At 48.9% G+C, this 20,783-nt stretch overlaps 1 protein-coding gene across 17 annotated transcripts in view; it reads left to right on the top strand.

Moving 5' to 3' along the window:
- The window catches only part of TENM3 (teneurin transmembrane protein 3), a 1,236,272-nt gene that overhangs the window by 1,083,089 nt on the left and 132,400 nt on the right, over window positions 1-20,783 (top strand). For 16 of the 17 annotated variants that reach the window (XM_080662244.1, XM_080662258.1, XM_080662255.1 and 13 more), the window contains one exon: window positions 7,764-7,886. The exons of the other annotated variant lie outside the window; for it this stretch is intronic. In XM_080662244.1, coding sequence (XP_080518370.1) covers window positions 7,764-7,886 — 123 coding nt within the window. The remainder of the gene's footprint in view (window positions 1-7,763; window positions 7,887-20,783) is intronic. 17 annotated transcript variants of the gene reach the window in all.

Below are 20,783 nucleotides of genomic sequence, written 5' to 3' on the forward strand. Positions count from 1 at the left end.
ATCAAATCATTGCCCCGTATTTAAAAGGTATTTTTCTGGTTTTTGTGAGATCTAATCATTGCACATGTACATTATGTATATTTATATATGCACGAAACTAAAACATGAAACGAAGAAATTTTGTTTTCAAAACCCAAGGGACTGAGGTAACACGTGCGTGCAATGATAGTTGGACTTCGTGTAATTACGTTTTTATTTTAAAATTAAAACAAAGGAACAGCATTTGTATTCAGATACACGGATATCCTGTCTATGCCGGGTGGGGTTTTTCCGAGGCTCCACGATTTCGCCTGGGAAATATTTGTACTTGGACATACAGCGACATCTCAGAGGAAGATCCGGGAGAGACCTCAGCGGTCATCTGGCGTAGACTTGAGATGTTCACGTGCGTGAGAAAGCCTCCGAGGGGCCCGGGGACTTCCCCACCCCCCGCACCAGGTGGAGCCCGAATGCAGACCGGGACCTGCGTCTGTTTTCATACAAACAGAAGGCTCCCCGGACGCCCCGACAATCTGCTAAAAACTGCTCGTACCTCTGAAACCTCGGTTCGGATTTCCTTTGCTTGCAACTTCTGATAACATGCTCTTAACGCATCTTTCTCAGGAAGGGCGTGTGGGGGGAAATGTACGCAGTGGACCCCCAGGTGAATTACGAGAAAGGGAAACTCTACACCAGCCGTGGGCAAACTACGGCCCGCGGGCTGGATCCGGCCTGTTCGGCTGTTCTATCCGTCCCACGGAGCCGAAAGAGCGGAGGGTTCTCTTGCTCTCCCCTCCGCTCCTTTACTTTGAATTTATATTAGTTCACACAAACACTCCATCCATGCTTTTGTTCCGGCCCTCCGGTCCAGTTTAAGAACCCATTGTGGCCCTCGAGTCAAAAAGTTTGCCCACCCCTGCTCTACACCCAAAGTTGCCTGGGTGAACGCTCCAGGTTTCGAAGGCTAAACAAAACAGAACTGCAGGCATCTTCTGGATATCTTTAAGTCGGTTTTTCTTACCAGCTCTGGTTCTCATAATGGTGTCTTTATGAGAACGCTTGACCTTATAATATTCAACAGCGTTTAGCCAGTAATGGCAGTCACGCCTGGAACGACACTCTTAAGTTGCCAAAACTGGAGTGCTGTCTTCAGGGTTCTGGTGGCATGAGCTCCCTTCAGGGCCTGGGGCTCCCTGCGTCCCCCAGAATGTACCCCAGGGCCCTGGCAGATTGCTGGACCTGGTCAGCAGCTGCCCCCCCACTCCCTGCCTCGCATCCCTATTTGGCAGGACCAGGCCCTGTCCCCATCCTGCCTCGCATCCCTATTTGGCAGGACCAGGCCCTGCCCCACTCCCTGCCTCGCATCCCTATTTGGCAGGACCAGGCCCAAGAGCGCCAGCTCGCTGTGGGAAGAACGGCTGCTGTGAGAACAGCTCCCGTGGCCTGGTCCCCGGAGACGCGATGACATTCTGGCCTGGTCCCCGGAGACGCGATGACATTCTGGCAGCTCTCCTCTCGCCGGGAGCTGAAAACGGCACTGCCTCGCTCCTCGGTGCCATGTAATTCTCTTTCATGACGCATTTTGGTTTGCAGTGTTCCGCACGCTGGCTTTTGAGTCTCAGGCCAACACGTATCCGTTAGAAACAGCGACGTGCCCTTTCTTCTCGGGGCGGAGGCGAGCTCTCCAGCCACCAGGGCCCTTCCTCTCCATCAGCCTCAGCCGCGAGGCGGGCGCGCAGTAACTGCTCTCACCTGCCTGGGCTTGGAGCCCGGAAGGAAACGTCTGCAGACCATTGCCCTGATAGGTCTTTCCGAGCATGCTGTCTCAAAATTATTTCAATTAACGAGGTGTGTTTCTCAACATTTTCTGGCAAAGCCGACAGAAAGACTGTAAGAGGTTATGGAACCAATGCCTTCGAATTCTGCAGGGAATATTTTCATTTGAAACACATTCTGATCCGTTACACTCTAAGGATGCCACCAGCAACCTAGGAAGATGTAACCTGAAGTAAGCTGTTTGGCTGTGAGCAAAACAGGTGGCAATAGGGACCGATGGGCTAGCGTGCATGTGAGTCTCGCCTACCGAGGCTACCATGGTGACTTTGTTATCACTGATATGGGTGATCGTACAAAAGGTATGCTTATTAATTTTGTACGTAGATGGCAAATGTCAGCTATTACAACCAATTTAAAAGATTCGGGCCTGGGAATTATCCTGGAAAGGGTTTAGGGAAGGTAGGGACACACACTCTTGGGCTGTGCTCTGTGTTAGACGGACTACTTTTAAACGGAAATTTTAATTTAAGCGTCATACGCATTTAGAAAAGTACACAGCACATAAGGGGACACAGCCAGTGGAGCCCCCCCTCCAGGTAAAAACTGGGGTGTTACCCAGCACCCCAGAAGCCCTGAGAACTCGCCCGCTCCACCTGCCTCCCCTCCCAGCAGGGAGTCAGTCACTCCGGTGACGCTGGTTCCCATCAGCTGATAGTTCCTGCTTTTGGACCGAATGCACATGGACTTGCCCGGGAGTCACGCTTGTTGTGAAAGGGTTGTCTGGCGAAGGTTATGCTTGTGAGATGTATTCATGCTGTTGCAACTGGCAGTGGCCGGCCCCTTTGTGCTGCTGTGTGGAGGCCGGCCCCTTTGTGCTGCTGTGTGGAGGCCGATCCCTTTGCACTGCTGTGTGGAGGCCGGCCCCTTTGTGCTGCTGTGTGGAGGCCGAGCCCTTTGTGTTGCTGTGTGGAGGCCGACCCCTTTGTGCTGCTGTGTGGAGGCCGAGCCCTTTGCGTTGCTGTGTGGAGGCCGATCCCTTTGTGCTGCTGTGTGGAGGCCGATCCCTTTGCGTTGCTGTGTGGAGGCTGATCCCTTTGTGCTGCTGTGTGGAGGCCGAGCCCTTTGTGCTGCTGTGTGGAGGCCGATCCCTTTGTGCTGCTGTGTGGAGGCCGAGCCCTTTGTGCTGCTGTGTGGAGGCCGATCCCTTTGCGTTGCTATGTGGAGGCTGATCCCTTTGCGTTGCTGTGTGGAGGCCGACCCCTTTGTGCTGCTGTGTGGAGGCCGAGCCCTTTGTGCTGCTGTGTGGAGGCCGATCCCTTTGCGTTGCTGTGTGGAGGCCAACCCCTTTGCGTTGCTGTGTGGAGGCCGACCCCTTTGTGCTGCTGTGTGGAGGCCGACCCCTTTGGGATGCACAGATGTGACCTTTGGCCCCTCACCCCACACACTGTCTCTGCCCCGGGTCCCCAGACCAGGGAGAAGCTGTGTCCAGCCTTTGGCCTCGGGGAAGTCCCTCTCACTTCCTTCCCTGTGGCTTCACTCTGGAACCCTGTGGTGGCATGGAGAGGAGTGCTGTGGTGTGACCTTTGTTCTCAGAAGGTCTGGGTTCAAGGTCAAGATCCACTGTTTACTTGTTTGGAACCTTAAACTCTCAAAAAAAGCCTCAGTTTTCTGAGACTTAACGAAAAAAAGGTAACATCCGCTATTGATGGGGTCTTTGTGAAGATTGAATGAGATAATGCAGGTCTCACTAGCACAGCACTTGACCCAGAGCAGGTGTTCGTGACTGTTGTATTTTTGTAATATCGCATCGCGGTGTTCTCACAGCGGCCCGGAGAACGGGTCTGTGGCTGGCAGGTGCCTGGTTTCGCTGCCAGCCCAGGGGGGTGAGGGACCCGGAGCACACAGGGCTCCCAGCCACATCCGTTTGCGTCTTCCTTATTATGGCTCGATTTGTCTTCTGTTGTTTCAGTCTCACATCCATCAGCACAGAGCTGCACTAGGGCGGCATGTAAACGCATCGCTTTCATCTCCCAGCGCTGTGAACTGTTCCACTGAAGACACACAGGATAACGGGCTTTGAACATACCTGGCAATTTAGAAGTTTTGCCTTAAAGACGTTGAGACGGTCTAACGGGTGTTAGAAACTTCAGTTCTTTAAATGTCAAATTTGTTTTGTCACACTGCACATTTTTTAATCGTTTATTGATTTTTAGAGAGAGCGAGAGGGAGGTGGAGAGAGAGAGAAACATGGATCAGCTGCCTCCTGCGCACCCTCTACCAGGGATGGAGCTCACCGTCGGGACTGGTGCCTCCTGGTGCATGGATGACACACAGCCAACTCAGCCAAGCGGCCAGGGCACAGCTTCTTTATACGTCGCAAGGTGGGGAGTGGACACCTCCTACTGAACTAGGCAGCCCACCCTGGCTTTTGCATCAGGGGTCTTCACACCATTGCTTGGACCTCTCATGTCGTCACCTTGCTCTTTTCCAGACTTGAAATGCTATAGTTCTGAGATGTTCATTTTCCAGCTCTGCTATTCCTGGCCCTCGATTAGCACCCGTATCTCCAGCGTTGGCTTCTTGGACTAGTTCATGGGCTGCATAAGCCTCCTCAGAGTTTTCTCCAAATGTAACGTTTCCTTGACTCTTGGTCGTGACAATGTCTGTAGTTGTGTGTGGCCACTCTGCAGTAGGCAGACTCCTGCCTGCACGGCCTTCTCATAGACTGAGATGATATTTTCAGTCGGACCTCAGCGTCTTCTGACGCTCATCCCACGCCCTCCGTTCAGTCCTGCGTCAGCCAGGGATCCGTGGTGCCACCATGAAGGTTGGCAGCACAGGCCTCCCTGTGGCTTCACGTCTGCCCTCCAGCTCGGGCGTGGCTGTTGTTCTCATCCTTCTTCACCTACAGATGTGTTTTATTTCACTCATTTTCTCTTTGTTTGTCTGCCAAGACATTGCATGCCATTTTACTAACCGGTGCTTAGTGAATTCTGGAGCATTTTGACTTTTATGAGTTCATTGCCTCTACCCCTCTCTCTCTCCTCCTCCTCCTCCTCCTCTTTTCTTCTCTCTCACACTACCTTTGGAGTGAATCTCCCTGACACTCTGAATTTGGATAAATATCTTAAATTACACATAATAAGTGCCAAGAGCTTCACTAAATTCCAACCAGCAATATTTTCAAAGTACATAATATACTTTGACCAGACAACTTGTTGGCCTCTGTTTTCAATGCAGTGTTAAACAAGATGTGATATTATTGGGTATGGTTCTCATTAGATGATGTCTTAAGTAGAACTGAAATCCCGTTTTATTGAGATTTTCTATAATGAATATATATAAGATGTTGCCCATCTGGCAGAAAATAAAATAGCTCTCCAAACATAAACATAACATTACTTTTAACCCTTGACATCTGGGTATGATCTATGGATTATCTCTCCTCTTCAAAGTCTGTTAAAACCAATAAAACGAGCTAATCTACAAGAGGACTTTTTATGCTCCATGAAAGCACACGGTGATGACACGTTATTTTGTGTGAGAGCCTTGACCCTATGGGGGTAGTTATTGTTGCTTCCCCAAAGTATGTCTGTCAACCCTTTACTCTCTGCCCAAGTAGCTCCCACTGTTTTATTCAGAACTCGCGGAAATAGCTGAAGCTTGACAAACGTATGACGTGATCAGTGTTTAGAAAGCTCTTGACATTTTGCCACTCAAACCCTGCATAATCTAATGCAAAAATGACATCCGAAGTTATACCTCTTTGCCCATTGACAATTTGTAAATTCAAGCATCTCATAACCTATATCTTAATCCTTGAAAAATCAGAGTTTAAAAGAAATTGCTGACAGACTGGGATTGAAGCAGGGAGCGTACGTGTAAACATTAGTGACAGATACACAGGGTAGATGTAGCTACGTTGGCATCTGTGTATGCTATACTAGGTCATGATTGTGTATCAGGTATCATCAACAGGAAAATGGGAGACTGGTCACGGAAGGTCCCCAAGCTGTTGAATCTTTTTGTAAAAATTCAATCAATTATACATAGTACTAGGGGACTTTCACTCACTATTTTTCATATACCCTAAGGCAGTCAAATAATGAATAATAGAGTACTCTTGTCTTAGCCACTTTTTATTTGTTTTGTATTTATTAAATTTTCCTTTGAATAACTATATATTTTTATACACAAGTGTTTTCTTAGATTTTAAAACCTCAGGAAATAAAATTCATGTATTTGACAGATATTTCCCAAGACCCACTAAGTAGCCCGCCAGCGTGGCTCAGTGGCTGAGCATCGACCTATATACCAGGAGGCCATGGTTTGATTCCCAGTCAGGGCACATGCCCAGGTTGCGGGCTCGCTCCCTAGTGTGGGGCGTGTAGGAGGCAGCTGATCAGTGATTCTCTCTCATCATTGATGTTTCTATCTCTCTCTCCCTCTCCCTTTCTCTCTGAAATCAATAAAAATATTTTTTGAAAACCTACTAGGTTATCAGGCACTGTGTAAGGTAACTGAGATACAAGAGTGAATGGAACAGTCATGGGAAAGATGCTCCGTCCTGGCATGCAAGCTTCCCCAGGAAACGGGCACCTACCATCTGAGGAGGTGCAGGGGTTCCACAGGGGATAGGACACATCACAGTCAGAAGGACTGTGACTTGAGAGGTACCATGTCGGTCAGGTGACTTCCAGCAGCTCAGTCATCTGGGGTAAAGAATAAATAAATGAAATGCCTCTACCCTGAGAACTGTCCTGCTGCCCTCCATATGCGCTGCCCAGGAAGTTCGCATCAATGAAATAAGGTCGGGCAGCCAGCCTCACTGTTTAAGTAAACCTAATGTTTAACAATATCACGTCCCTTGTCCAGGGTTAAATCCTCGATTGAGGACAGAGCCAAAGTTTGTACACTGTGCCAATATAATTGTATTACTACGAAAATCGGATGTGATTAAATAATATATAACAATTTTAATTAGATTTAGAAATGTACGACTATATATCTTATAGTTATCTTTTCTAAATATTTTATATAAATAAAGTTAGTCAACAACGTTTTTACAATTTATAAGATTACTAGAGGCCCGGTGCACGACATTTGTGCACTAGAGGGGGGTCCCTCAGCCCCGCCTGTGCCCTCTCGCAGTCCAGGACCCCTCAGGGGATGTCCTACTGCCGACTTAGGCCTGCTCCCCGGTCTTTAGCGCTGCTGCTGCTGTGCTCACCAGCTGTGAGCCCGGCTTCTGGCTGAGCAGCGCACCCCCTGTGGGAGTGCACTGACCACCAGGGGGCAGCTCCTACGTTGAGTGTCTGCCCCCTGGTGGTCAGTGCACATCATAGCCACCAGTGGTTCCGCTGTTTGGTTGATTTCCGTATTAGGGTTTTATGATACAGGATCACTCTCATACAGACATTCTCCAGGAAGCTACCTGACAGATACACAGGTGGCTTGATCTGGATCATTGCTGAGTTATGTTATAAAGTCATCTTAAATTTAGAATATTAAAATACTATATTTTGTGCATCAGTATCCATTCTGATCATTTCATATGCCAGCTAATGCATCTGTGGGCCCAGCTTTTAGTTTTACCGTAATCCAACGAATGGGATCGCGTCTCCTGAGAACCTACAGGTTTTACAACAAAGTGTTACACACGTGGGCGTGGCCTGTGGTCCCGTAGTTTGGCAGGTGCTGCTGTAGAGCACCCACCACGTGGTTCAGGGGTGGAGGGGATGGACGCCGACAAAGCAGAGCGGTCAGCGTTCTCGCCTAGGAGGTTCCCGGTGCACTGAACGCAGAAACCGCAGAGCACCTTTGCGGTGCTGCGTGTGCACCGCATCGCCACCTCCGGGGCATTGGTGCGCAGACTTGCTTGTTCTCTGACCTCAGTCATGCACTTACCCTCGGTGTTGGTTTTAACGCTACGTGACTTGTTAGAAACATGCCATCGGCGTGGCAGCGAAAGCAGCAGCCCTTTAACCAGCCTGTCTCCTTCCCCCCAGCAATGCATCTCTTCGGCCTCAACTGGCAGCTACAGCAGACGGAGAACGACACGTTTGAAAACGGAAAAGTGAACTCGGACACCGTGCCCACGCACACCGTGGCGCTGCCGTCTGGCGACAGCGGTAAGGCAGACAGTTGCGTGTCCTGTGTGTTTCTGTGCACGTCTCTTTCCATCCGTTTGTCTTTACCCGGTTTCCTGTGGACGAGAGAAAAGGTTTGGAAATTGCCGATGGCGTATTTTAATGAGCCGTTGTTATTCATTTACTTGAACAATTGAAAACGTACACTTTTATTGTGGGAACAATACTGTGTGCCCCCTGGTTAGACAGCAAGGCCCCCCCACCTTTCCCTCCTGCAGATGTGTATTTTGTCTTATTTTTTAGTCTGAAAATAGATTGTAACTCAGCCTGTCATCGCTCTCTCCTTGGGTATATGACGCTTTCTTCGCTCAGCGACTGTGTGGGTTGGAATACTATATTAGTTTTGATCTGAAAGCTTTTAAGTACAGCACACACTAAAGGAATATAATGTATTGCCCTTTCTCTAACCTTCACAAGCTTGCACTTTGACCTGACAGGCTTGCAGATCAATTGACTCTGGATGAAAAATGGAATTTAAGAGGTTGTGGCTAATTTTTTTTAACGTAAACACCCAGAATGCTGTATTTCATTTTTCCAGTATAAACACGCAGGAAAATGTATTCATGTGTATGAATATTTACATGATGTGTTCCTGTCTATTGTTTTTATATATGTTGGTAATATGCAGGTATGTCTTGGTGTTTGAGGTCCTCTGACTTTTTGCAAAAATGTCGTAATACTTTATATCTCAAAGCCACCTATTGCCACGTGATAAATATGTCATCTGCCTCTAAGCATCTCCCTGCTGTGTCTTCCACTATTTTTTCTTCTTATGTTTGTATTCTGCTTCCACATCAGTTAGGTCCCTCTCATGGGGCGGGTTTCCCTGAGAGATTAAAAAGAAGCTACTGTATCTTTATATAGAACATACTTGCTTATCCTACATAATAAAAGGCTAATATGCAAGTTGTCCCCTCAACCGGGAGTTCGACCGGAGTTCATCCAGGGCGTGGGGCTGGCCGGCCAACTGACTGCAACCCCTCCCCCTGGCTGGCCCCACCCCCAGGCTCCCGCCACCCTGACCGGTCCTCCCTACCTGTGCACGAATTCATGCACCGGGCCTCTAGTATTTATATATCTGTTGTGGTTTACATGGACTGTGACTAACACTTTTTTGTATTTTTGTTCTTTGCTTTCCCATCTTCTGTTTTATTTTAGCAATAATACTTTGTGACACTTCTCTTCTCTCTCAAAGAGGCTGAGGAATTTGACAAGATTTTCATAGTAGTAATAAGTACCCCGTCCCACCCCTGTATGGGGCCTTTTGACACCAAGTTCTGCATGTCCTCGAAACTCTAAGCTGGTGATTGAGACAACACTGCACCTGAGGAAAACGGGCAGATTAAAGAGGCGTGAAGCCATCTTTCCTCATCAAAACTGTCAGTGGGAAATCTCAGTGAAATAAAATACCGTTACTTAAACAATTGTTGTTTTAGGCAGTGATGATACACATATGAACAGACCGAGTCACAACACGGAAATTAATAGTATTTATTTCTGGTTTATATAGATTGAAATTTAGAGGTCCTCTCAGCACTTACTAACCGCACATGTAGGAGACTTCATCAGCTGAAGTATATTAAAAAGGAAAATGTTTATGTAAATGTTTTATTTAAAAGGACACACACCCGAACCATTTATTTATTGTGACTGAACGGAAGCAGACAGGCACGCCTCAGAGAGCTGCGGGTCCAGGCCCTTCCCAGCCTGCTGCTGGGCCGGGATTTTGCCAGGAGCCTCTGCTCGGATCCGCAGGCCTCGGCTCCCAGAAGCCCACATTCAGACCCTGGCTCCTTCCCCGGACTCTGTACCTGGTCCAGTGGTTCAGATCTGCAGGAGAGCGTAGGGCAGCCCGGGAAAGCCTGTCCGGGGCCCGGCAGCCCCAGGCGTTCGGAAGAACGTCCATGACGACGGCTTGAGGAAGCTCTCTGGAGCTGATGGGCTTCTGAACCGCTCACCACATTCAGGGAGATGCTGTTGCATCGAAAGCACAAATGCAGGCACATGGACGTGTGAGTGTTTCCCAGGATAACACCCCCCACCCCCCGTGTGGAATGCACCCTGGTGCTCTCTGTTGTGTGGTCTCTCCCATGTATACAAAAGCCAGTTGGAACTCACTCAGAGAACCTCACAGTTCACAAAGAATTGTGCTCCACCATCTCAAAAGCACAGTGAGGGGCTGCAGGTGCCCACACGCCCTAGAGGCACCGCGTGCAGGGACATGCGCCACGGAGCGGCCGTGTGCTCATGGGCAGGTACCTTCTTCCTCGCTGCCCAGGTGAGGAGCAGACAGCGATGCCCCAGGACGAGTGGGCGCTGCAGAGCCGATCCCCCAGCCGCCAGCCAGACTAGGGCGTCTGCGGGAATTCCTCAGCGTCTGGGCTCAGTCCCTGTCCGAATCAGAGTCACTAGTCTCTCTTCTATTTTTTCTGGAACAGCCAAAAAAAAACTAAACTGAAAGGAATCTTATTTTCACTTTTCCAAGTAAAGATTCTTGGTATCTATCTCTTAAATACGTATAGTCCTGGGTGCAGGGGGCGTGAGGGGCTCTATTTGCAAGAAGGGGGCACCTCAAAAACACCGCAGCTAGTCTCCAGGAGGGACCCGCAGCGCCCCTCCCCACTTCAGCGTCCCGAGCTTCGCACCTCATCCCTACAAGTTCTAGCTCACACCCGTAAGCAGGCCTGACCTGAGCAAAGCTCACCCGGAGAATAACTGTGCGGAGCGTCATGAGCATATGGCTTTCAGCTTCTCAACGCCGTCCTCTGATTATGTAGCCTGGCTCTTATAACAACAGATAGAGCCCGGGGCATGGATCCGTGCACACTGAAAGTAAATTAACTGAAAGGTGCCTGGCGGGGCAGAACTGGGTAAGAGGGGCCGGACATGCCCTGGAGCCAACCTTCTGCGGTCCCTCCCTGGACAGCCGCCCCTGGGGCGGCGCTGGGGCTCAACAGGTGTCTGCGGGGTGAGTGGGGTCCCTCCGGCAGGTGGGGTCCCTCAGCCTGGCCTGTGGGGATTGGGCCGACACCGGCTCTCCGACATTCCCCGAGGGGCCCCGGATTGTGAGAGGGTGGTGGCGGTTCTCTGGGGATGCACCCCAGAATCTGGCTCCAGGTCCGGGTGCGTCACCCAAGAACCGCAGCTGCCAAGTCACCACAGCTTGGCAGCTCCTGTGTTGAGCGTCTGCCCCCTGGTGGTCAGTGAGCATCATAGGTACTCTGTCGAACGGTCAGAGGGTCGCTTAGGCTTTTATATATATGCTAGAGGCCCGGTGCATGAAAATTCATGCACTGAATGGGGGGTCCCTCAGCCCAGCCTGCCCCCTCTCACAGTCTAGGAGCCCTCAGGGGCAGGTGGCAACCCGCCCATCAGAGGAAGGCGACACTCCCATCATACCTCTGCTGCTGCCACTGCCGGCAGTGCAAGCCTCGGCCGGTCCTGGTTACCTGAGCCTTGGGCAGTGCTGGGTGGCTGGGCAGCTGACATCTGAGGCTTGCCTGCACCTCAGGCTGGCCCTGGGCGGCTGGGGGGCTGAGGGTGGGTCCGGCCACCCCGTGCACATGCCACCCCCTGGCGGAGCTGAAAGGACTGGGGGACTCTGGCAGGGCTGAGAGAACTGGGCGCCGCCATCTTGTGGCTATGAGCGCCGCCATCTTTGTGATGGCATGACGGTCAATTTGCATATTCCCTCTTTATTATATAGGATAGCTTCCCAGGCACAACCTTGGTGCTAAGGGTTCAGCAAACTCCCTGCTTGCTTTTAAGCGAAGATGGAAGGCACTTCTAAAGGGTGTTTAGTAGTTAAAGAAGAGTTTCTGCCCTATGCCATGGGCCTTTACTGATTATCCCTGAGACCTTCTTAGACTGCAGATTGCAGAGGTGAGGTCAGGAGCACCGGTCTCAGGAGACCTGAGGGAAGTGGGTGGGAAAGGAGTTTTTAGCTCCAACACCAGTCTCCTTCCAGTAACTGCAGTTATTCCCCTGGACAGAGGCATTCAGTTAGCCTGATGCGCTGGAAAGAACCACACAGGCCTCTGTTCCAGTCGTAGCTCCTGCATTTATATAGTTTGTAACCGTGAGCAAGTTACTTAACCCCTTTGAGCCTCCATTTCCTCGCATGTAAAGAGGGAGTAATCACGCCCATCTCTTGGCTCACCAGCTCCCACAGTCTGGCAGCCCTTCTCTATGTCCCTGGCAAATTCCTCCACATTTCTTAACGATCACTTAGAATCTTCCTGCTGTCCCCGTCAGCTTCCTCAGCTGACGACCTGGCTTCCCGTTCAACAGCAACAACCACAAAAGAAGCGGAAGCCTTCAGAGGGAGTCCTCTTAACAACCCTCCGGTCCTCCGAGGGTCTGGGTGTTGTTCATCTTCCCACGCCGTATCCAAGGCTCGTCTTCCCATGGGGACTCTTGGTCCCGTCCTGTACTTCAGCATGTCCCCACTCTACCTGAACATCCAGTCAGCGTTTGAACATTCTGAGGCCACTCGCCATCTCGAGAAGATCCATACGTAGACCCTCGAGCTGCCTCCTGGGCCAGCTCCGCCCCGTTCCTCTCTTCCCCCCTGCAGCCAGCCTTCTGAACAGAGTGGGCAGATCCAGGATTTACTGCCCACGCACCCCTACGGCCTGGCCCCTTTCTCCTGGCTGTCCTCTGCCCGCCACTCACGCAGCTGATGCCTTCCAGAGTCATCCGTCGCTGTGTCAGGGGCATCAACCAATGCCCCTCTGTCTTTATAGCACGTAATAGTGAATCCATCCCTCCTCATTGCAGTGGTCTTCTCCCTCGGCCTCTGGGACACCACGGTCATGCACTTGCTTCCTGACTTTTCGGCAGGGACGTTTCAGTGTGTTCAGTTGACTCATCTTCCTCTACCCGATATGTCACCGTGGCTGTGTCTCTGGGTTCTGCTCTCTTCAAAATACAATCACGTTGCCCTGACTGGTTTGGCTCAGTGGGCAGAGCGTTGGCCTGCGGACTGAAGGGTCCCAGGTTCGATTCCGGTCAAGGGCATGTACCTTGGTTGCGGGCACATCCCCAGTGGGGAGTGTGCAGGAGGCAGCTGATTGATGTTTCTCTCTCATCAATGTTTCTGACTCTCTATCCCTCTCTCTTCCTCTCTGTAAAAAATCAATAAAATATATTTTTAAAAAAATGGAATCACGCTGGGTCCCTTGCCCACTCCTCCGGCTCCAGTTGCCTTCCTTGTGCTGTGCTACAGGCTGTGTGCTCCTGGATCCGTAAGTGCAGCCTAGACCCCGCTCCTGGAGTCTGGACATCAACTCCACGAAACCTGGCCAAGTAGCTTTGGAACACGTCCACCCGGCGGCATCTCTGTGTCTACGCTGAGCCCACCCCCGGCTTTGGTGACCTGCTCCTGCGTAACCAGCTGCTTCCAAACTCAGGCTTCACCGATGAATGTGTGATCATCCCTCACGGTTGTGCAGATAGACAAGGCAGGTCTTGGGTTTTCGCTTGGGACTCTCAGCAGCTGCTTCCAGATGCCAGCCGGTCTCTGAGAGCTCCCCTGAGCAGGAGTCCGTGGCAGCCCGTTCACACGCCTGGCAGTTGCTACTCCCTCTCGGCTGCAGCTCCGCAGTGGCTGTCGGCTGGAGCATCTGAGCACGGCCTTCTGTGTGTGGGGGGCTTCTCAGAGCATAGCCGGTGGTTCCGAAGAAGCGTGTCCAAGAGGGATCGTTCCCAGAGACAGTTTTCTAGGATAGTGGACATTCTCGGGTGTCCCCTCCATCACATCCTGTCCATCAGAAAATTCAGTGAGATCAGCCCAGGTTTATAGGAAGGAGAATCAGCCTGGCAGGCGTGGCTCAGTGGTTGAATGTCAACCTAGGAACCAGGAGGTCTCGGTTTGATTCCCAGTCAGGGCACATGCCCAGGTTACAGGCTCGATCCCCAGTGCGGGGTGTGCAGGAGGCAGCTCATCAATGATTCTCTCTCATCATTGATGTTTCTCTCTCTCTCCCTCTCCCTTCCTCTCTGAAATCAATACAAATTTTTTTTAAAAAAATACAAAAAACCTTCCCCTCTTGACTGGGAAAATGGCAAGGACACATTCTATAAAGGCCTGAGGGGTAGATGATGTCGTGGCCATCTTGGGAAAACACAGGTGGCGTATCATCTTTCTTTCCACTTGGCCTCTCTTTCGGGGCTTTCTGTGTCAGCAAGTGGCATCGCCATTCACCTCGTTACCTAGGCCAGAAGCTTAGGTGTCATACTTGACACTTTCTACGCTTTCACCTCCCACATTCAGTCAGTCACCAAGTCCTGCCAATTCTAACTCCAAAGTATCTCCCGGATCCCGGGGTCTCTCACCTGGATCATAGGAGCCACTTTCTCTCTGGAATGTATGTCTTTGGTCTCGCCCCTCCATTCTTCAGAGACAAATCTGAGATACCAGGGCCCTGCCTGACCCCCCTCCGTGGCCTAGAGGCTGACCTGATGCCTTTGAGTGACTTACAGAGCTCTCCGCGAGTGGCCGTGCGTGGCCCTGTGCCATCGTGCAGAAGCAGTGTAGCCGAGAGAGAGACCAGACCACCTGGTTTCATATCCTTGTTCCGACCGTTAATGCCTTTGTTCCTGGGGACAAATTCCATCGCCTCTCTGTGCCCGTTTTCTCATCAGTCAGAGTGGGGTTGCAGATTTGTTATAAATACTTAAAATGGTGTGCGGTACCTAGTCAGTGCCTGGAAAATGCCGGTGATGGTTCATATTCCTAGTTAATGTATGACTTCTTTGCTAGAGTATGAGGCACAGATCATTATTTTTCCTGCTCTGTCCTACGCTTTTAGCATAGTTACTGGCATGTAATAGGTGCACAACAAGAATGTGTTGAGTGAGTACATGGAAATAGCATGACCAAGCGATATAAAGTATATAAGGGGTCCAATGACATGAAGTACATGAAGTGCCTTCTATAAAGCAGACACAAAGCAGGTGTCGGTGCAGTGTCGTGGGTAAGAATAGCAGCTCTGCCATCACGGGGTGGCTTTGAGCAAATTACCTTCTCTAACCTGCTTCCTCATGGGGTGGCAGTGAGATTCAAATCCGATAATGCATGCAGGCTGCCAGGCAGTGATTGGAACATGACAAGTGTTTGATACATGTCAGTAATTATTAGTTCACTCTTTTTTCTACAGGGCATGAGTATGTACTTGTATTTTTGTAGCAGAATTCTTAAGAAGGTAGGTCCTTCAATCAGCATCAATAATACCCTGGGAAGCAATCATAGGAATCCCTGTCACTAGTTATTTTTGTTTTTATTTATTTGGATTTTATGAAAGGAAGCTTCTCTTAGATCTTGCTTTGAATGCATAGTATTCATTCACTCTGCATTCATTTACTGAGCATATATTATGTGCCAGGTACAGGCCAAGGTTCAGAGAACAGAGCAGTGAAAAAGAGACAGCCACAGCTGTCCCCAGAGCAAGTGACTTTCTAGGCAAGACAGACGTCGAGCAGGCCGTGGCAGTGTGTTAGCAAATGCACAGCAGGGAAAAGCAGAGAGTGCCATGCCAGGGCCTTTCAATATTAACTTTACATGAAGAAAGCAATGAGACCAATGCCAGCATTTGGTATATGATCATTTGGGATAGGGTAAGACAAAAGGGAAGTCCATAAATTTTGGTTAGTGATAACTTCGGCAAATGACTTTATGTATATACTCTCTTGTATGAGTACAGATTGAAACACTACATCTGTATGAGTGTGCATGTGTGTCTAGCTGTGTGTGTGTGTGTGTGTGTGTGTGTGTGATTTATACTGTTTAAACAAAATAATTCAGATTGCTTTTAAATTTTCATTATTGTTCATCGTGTGTCAATTCTCTCAAATACTAGACAATTTCAGCAAATGAGAGTGGAGCGGGTGGAAGATTGCCTGTGAATTGAAGTGCTGGGACGAGCGCCCGCAGGAGCGTCGAGTTTTATTCAATATCGTTCATAGAACTTGCAAGGCAGAGTAGTTCCTTCATTGGGTGCCATAGTGCTTTCACCCATCAGGCTACATTGCAAGGCAGTTACGTCTTCTCTCACCTCACTCGGGGTGTAATGTGCTGTGTCCGTGTTTGGCCTGTGGTGGTTTACGGAAGGATTTGCTCACGCAGAGATCTCGAGAGTCAACGAATGAATCCAAGGTTAGAGCATAGGATTGCAGGGCGGGCTGCGGATTGTCGATGCCTACCCTGGCTTCCGGCCATCTTAATTTTCCGTGCCTCCATGGGCCCTAAGATATTATCACTTACCCTCTTCAACAGCTGAGTCAGACTTCTATAGCTGGATTTCTTCCCTGCCTTTCCGTTGTAATCGTTCTACGCTTGCTCGCTCACATCATAGGCAGGCAGCAAATGCATGCTATACACGGGAAGGTAGTTAGTATTTTTTAACTTCCGGTGGGTTTTCTGATGTCACAGGATGATGATCAAACAGTCCCAAACCTCCTGATTACCAGTCTCATTATAAATACTCTGTTGTGTCGTTACATCTGGTGTTGCTAAACTGTTATCTATAAAATATCTCAGAATACAAAGTACTTTTTTATATAAGTTTTTATTGATTTTTAAAGACAGAGGAAGGGAGAGGGATAGATAGAAACATCGATGAGAGAGAAACATTGATTGGCTGCCTCCTACACGCCCCCTCCTGGGGATCCAGCCTACAACCTGGGCGTGTGCCCTGACTGGGAATCGAACCGTGACCTCCTGGTTCACAGATTGATGCTCAGCCACTGAGCCACACCAGCTGAGCCCAAGTACCTTTCTTATGGCATTGTCTGAAAATTCCCACTTCACTGATGCGTTTCCCTATAAACGGGGTGTCAGATGAGTAGGGAGAGGAATGGCAGTAGTATGTGGTCTCTTTATGTTCTCACACTCTGACAACTGTATTTTAAGACGTGGAGGCTTTTGTGACACATGCTTGCCAACGAAAGGAAAAGTCACAGCCAGCAGGTGGAAAGACTGCTCGTGGCTCCCACCGTCAGGCACAACGGGAGGCGGCGGGGAAAACCTTCCAGACGGTGCCCTGTGTGTTTGAGGACATGGCGCAGCTCACTCTGACTGTGCGGGCCTTAATTGGCCTGATTCCCAGCCTCCACACTTTGAGTTTAGAATAACCACAGGGCACCCAGTTGCCCTGTCTGTGTTTTTGCCTCCATCCTTCCTCCTTTTTCTCGTGGTGAACCCTACAGACAACCTGCGTGTTGCCTGTGATCATTGCCAGGCCAGGCTCTGTGGTGGGCGGGCAGGTGGAGTGAGCTCGGAGAGGGGGCAGAGCGCTCTGGACACGGCCTCCTTTATTTCCTCGGGAGCCAGAGTTTCTGGAATCCAGGACGCGATGGAAGACTTCTGTGCCCGGCCTTTCTCGGAGAGGCCGGACGAGCTCCAGAGGAAGGGGCTGTGCAAGTGTTTACAACTTTATCAGACTGTGTCCCAGGCTCGCCCACTGCCAGGCGTGCTGACAATCAATGCAGAGCCCTTGAGACGCTAGCAGGAGTGGCCGCACGTGGCTGGGCCCCCATCGGCGAGGGCCATGACTTGAAAAGCAGCGGCGCATGATTTAAAGAGACAAAGCCCTTCACAGAGCTCCAGTCCCCTGGCATTTGCCCCGCAGGCGGCAGCAGGCGGTTCTGCTCACCTGAGCTGCCGCATCTGTGGATTGGAGCGAGAAGGGGCCGTGTTGCCCATGTGTCTCTCCATCGGTGATTACAGCGAGAGGTCAGGTCCGCACCCACCTTGTAGAAAAGACGCTTTCTAAGGCGTTAATTCAACACACGTTCATTCTAAAACCTGGAGCAGTTTGAAGCAAATGGAATTGGATAGGCGCTCAAAAACGAGATTTGTGTTTCCTAGGAAAAACTAGAAGGGATCGCCAAACTTCAAACTATTTGGTTCTTGTGTCCCTAAAACAAAATATGTACACAAATTTAAATTTGACTTCCTGTGACCATAATACACTTACGTGTTGTACAAAACCTCTTTGCCTCTACACTGAGCTATGCTTGTAACTATTAGTTGCACACACAACGGAAATCAACCTAACTTAAGTGGGTTAAACATTCTGATAATTATTAAACATCAAAAGTGGAAAATCCCCCCTTTGAATGAGATAAATGAATGGCGACTTTTTCCAATAGTTTATGTATTCATGGATGAATATTGCTTATTACAAGAGCAAAGCGAGATGCAGTATCCACTCTGTTCCCGTTCCCATTACTATAAACATAAGTCTGGGGACAAATGAAGCAGGTGGAAACGGAAGGATGCTTTTGAGAGTTATGCCATTCCATTATGTGAAATCCTCAGTACTCGTATTTCAAAAATCACATTGTGGTTTATTTCCAGAAAGTGTGTGCCACGGTCTGCAAGCTGTCATTTCCATCCCATTTCCTCTTCCGTTTTAGTGGAAGCAAGGAATTGGCACCTGCCTGCTTCCAGAAAGATCTGTCACCGAGTTTTCTGAAGCCGTTTCTGGTTCGGTGAAGTATACCAGGCTTAGCAGAATGCCGCTCCTCACACCTGGTACTTTCACTAAGCGGCTCTCTGTTTACACTGGCACACTCAGAATTTGGTAGAAAATTGAGCTCTTGTTCATTTACATTCGCCTTTGTTATTAGAATCCTTTCGGACGGCTTTTTATCATGTTACGTGCTTTAAATATCTCTCTTTAATTAGCTCATCTAATTTAGGGAAGTATCTGTATGTACTTTGCTGGCAGAGCATGTACTCATTAAAACCAAACTTACTTTTGGTCAGAAAGAGTCTGACTTTATATTTTTCAGTTCAAATAAATTAATACACATTTTTCACAAGCATCTCAGTTCTGAATTCCTACTCTAGGTAAATAGTAGATAGATGATAGATAGATAGATAGATAGATAGATAATAGATAGATAGATAGTAGATAGATAGATAGATAGATAGATAGATAGATAGATAGATAGTAGATAGATAGATGATAGGTAGGTAGATAGATAGATAATAGATAGATAGATAGTAGATAGATAGATAGATAGTAGATAGATAGATGATAGGTAGGTAGGTAGGTAGATAGATAGATAGATAGATAGATGATAGATAGATAATAGATAGATAGATAATAGATAGATAGATAATAGATAGATGATAGGTAGATCAGGAATCTTTACACAGTTTGTAGTTGGATTAAATGATGCCTCCCTGCCATGGATATTTCCTCCTTTATTGATGTTCTCTTTGCAGTCATGCAGCCCTTCTGCAGGTGAATATGGTTCTTGGACGCCAGCCGGAGCGGGTGAGGCGGCCCTGAACAAAGTGTATTCCCTCCCTCTGGATACAGCCCGTTTCAGAGCCACGGCCAGCCTTCCCACTGCACTTCTTAACTCCACACTCCGACCTGGATGGAAATACGTGTCAGGCAGGGGAAGACACTGACCCTCACCTCGCACTCATGGTGTCCAGAATAAAAGAGGCTTTGTCAACAAAAACACTTCAGAGCGTGTCGTTGGCACCCTGGAAGCGTCATGCTCCCGCTAGGGTGCATGGTAAGATCCTGGGTGTGCGAGAGGCAAGCCTTTATGTGCAAACCAAGTCCACATGTGGGAGTTGTTGGAGTTCTAGAAAGCGATGCCCTTAGAACAGCTACCCTCTCCTGGCACGTCTCCATGCAGGCTTCATTCCTCAGCATGTGACTCCACTCGTTTGAGGACTCCTGGACCAGTGCCCTCCAGGACCCTTGCGCTCTGAGATTCTACGATGTTGTGACTAGTGAGGCTTTCTCATTGGAGAAAAAAAACAATCATTATAACTACTGCGCCCTACTCAAGCCCCTGCAGTCAACCTTGGTTCCTTTTTTTTTTTTTTTTTTTTCGGTTCTTTTTTTAACACATGAACAAGGGCCACCTGTTAAATTAGCTGTGGGAATAATTGGGTAAGGAGATACACTTATTGACAACAGTGGGCAGGCATAGTTCAGTGACAGAGATTTTAACCTCTTCAAATCAGTAGCTGCAGAAACCAATAAAGCAAAACCCGGACACTCTACAAGTCGGAACTTGATTGCTGTTTTCAAAGCTTGATGTTTTGGGGGGAAATTCTGTGGTTCGCACGTTTATGCGTACCAGCTCTCAGCGCACAGGTATGCCACCAAAGCCGCTAAAAACCACGATGGCGGCCACAGACACAGTCAACCCCACAGAGTCGATGAAATCACACTGGCGCTAGAGAATAACAATAGAGTTGTTAATAACAGTCAAGTACAGTAATAGCCTTAGAAATGTATGAACTTGATGAATGTGTCCAAATACGAACCATTTCCGTATTTACTTACAATTTGTGTACTAACAGATCTTAGTGGGGAAAAAGAACTAACACTCCAGTATTTTAAACATATTTTCATGTGGAAGTCAACCAAAAGACAGAACTTACTAGGAATCTCTTACAAGTTACAGCACAAAGAATATGATGTTACAGTATTGATGGTTGTTTTTATTTCACAAGACTAGTCATTTCTTCACAGTAAAAATAGGTATGATTTTGCCCTAAAGTTAAGGCTAAGCAGATGTTTCTGTTTGGTTCAATGGGTTCATATGTCTGATTTCATGTGAAATAGACAAATGTAAAACTTAGTAGTTTAAAATAACACGTTTGTTGTAATAAAAAGCAAGGATTATACTTATGACTATACTAGAGGCCCGGTGCATGAAATTCATGCACCGGGGGCGGGGGGGACCCTCAGCCCAGCCTGCGCCCTCTCACAGTCCAGGAGCCCTCGGGGGATGTCTGACTGACAGATTAGGTTCACGGGGAACGGGCCTATTCTGGCAGTCAGACATCCTTAGCGCTGCCATGGAGGCGGGAGAGGCTCCCGCCACCGCCGCTGCACT

Source organism: Plecotus auritus (genome assembly GCF_963455305.1).
Source record: "Plecotus auritus genome assembly, chromosome: 3".
Taxonomy (NCBI): Eukaryota; Metazoa; Chordata; class Mammalia; order Chiroptera; family Vespertilionidae; genus Plecotus; species Plecotus auritus.